This window comes from Penaeus monodon, chromosome 28 (assembly GCF_015228065.2).
Source record: "Penaeus monodon isolate SGIC_2016 chromosome 28, NSTDA_Pmon_1, whole genome shotgun sequence".
Classification (NCBI taxonomy): Eukaryota; Metazoa; Arthropoda; class Malacostraca; order Decapoda; family Penaeidae; genus Penaeus; species Penaeus monodon.
The window spans coordinates 38,388,285-38,389,112 of NC_051413.1; the positions used below are offsets into that span (position 1 = coordinate 38,388,285).

At 38.5% G+C, this 828-nt stretch overlaps 1 protein-coding gene across 1 annotated transcript in view; it reads right to left on the minus strand.

Annotated features, from left to right (window-relative positions):
• LOC119591201 (mucin-17-like) overlaps positions 1-199 on the minus strand; it is a 21,802-nt gene extending 21,603 nt beyond the window's left edge. The window contains exon 1 of the mRNA XM_037939913.1: positions 100-199. Coding sequence (XP_037795841.1) covers positions 100-199 — 100 coding nt within the window. The remainder of the gene's footprint in view (positions 1-99) is intronic.
• Positions 200-828: the final 629 nt, after the last annotated feature.

Genomic DNA, 828 nt, shown 5'->3' on the forward strand with positions numbered 1-828 from the left:
GTCGCATTTTCACTAGGAGTTTTTCTTTTCTAGTTGTCTTTTGTAAAGGAGTAACGACTGTCTCAAGTGAAACGTCTCGTCTGGAAGTAACATTTTTACGGGTGCTAGCGATTACTTTAGGAACTGGTTCTGCTATAGTGATATAATGTCTCCTGCAGCGTTCGTCTCTGGAGTTGTGGCTTTTCCATAGGTAGGGCATTTTTCTTGAGAAATTTTCTCACTAGGAATAGTTTTGACATTAGTAATGTTTTCGTCAGTTGGCTTTTCTTCTATGGAAATAGCGCCCTCTTTTCGAGTGTTTACCTCGCTTGTAGGAGAGTCCCTTGCTTAGGAATAGTCTCTTTTATGTATAGTAACTTTACCAGTTGTTTGACCAGCAGTATACGTGTCAGGAGTAGCATTTTCTCTTGGAGTAGTTTCTTGATTAGGATGAATGACTTCTGTATTAGTTGCTCTTTCAGCTGAAGCATTTATTTCAACCGGAGTAACATCTATGTTTTAAGACAATTGCTTTCTCTTGGAGAAGTGGCTTCACCTTGAGCAGCATTTTCAGTAGAAATTTTGCCTTGTTCAGAAGTAGTAACTTTGCCTGGAGTAGGGTCTGAAATATCGGTGCCTTGACTAGAAATAACATATCCCGAATTAAAGTTTTCTGCATGGACAATGATTTCACCATAGGTCTTTATTTGGAATAATATACACAAGTGGAGTAGTGGCTTTCCTATGGATTGGTTCTTCTCGAGTAATGTCCTTATTAGAAATAGTCTTTCCTCCTGAAACAATGTATCCAATTGAAAAAGCATCCCCAATAGTATCTTCTCGTCAGTA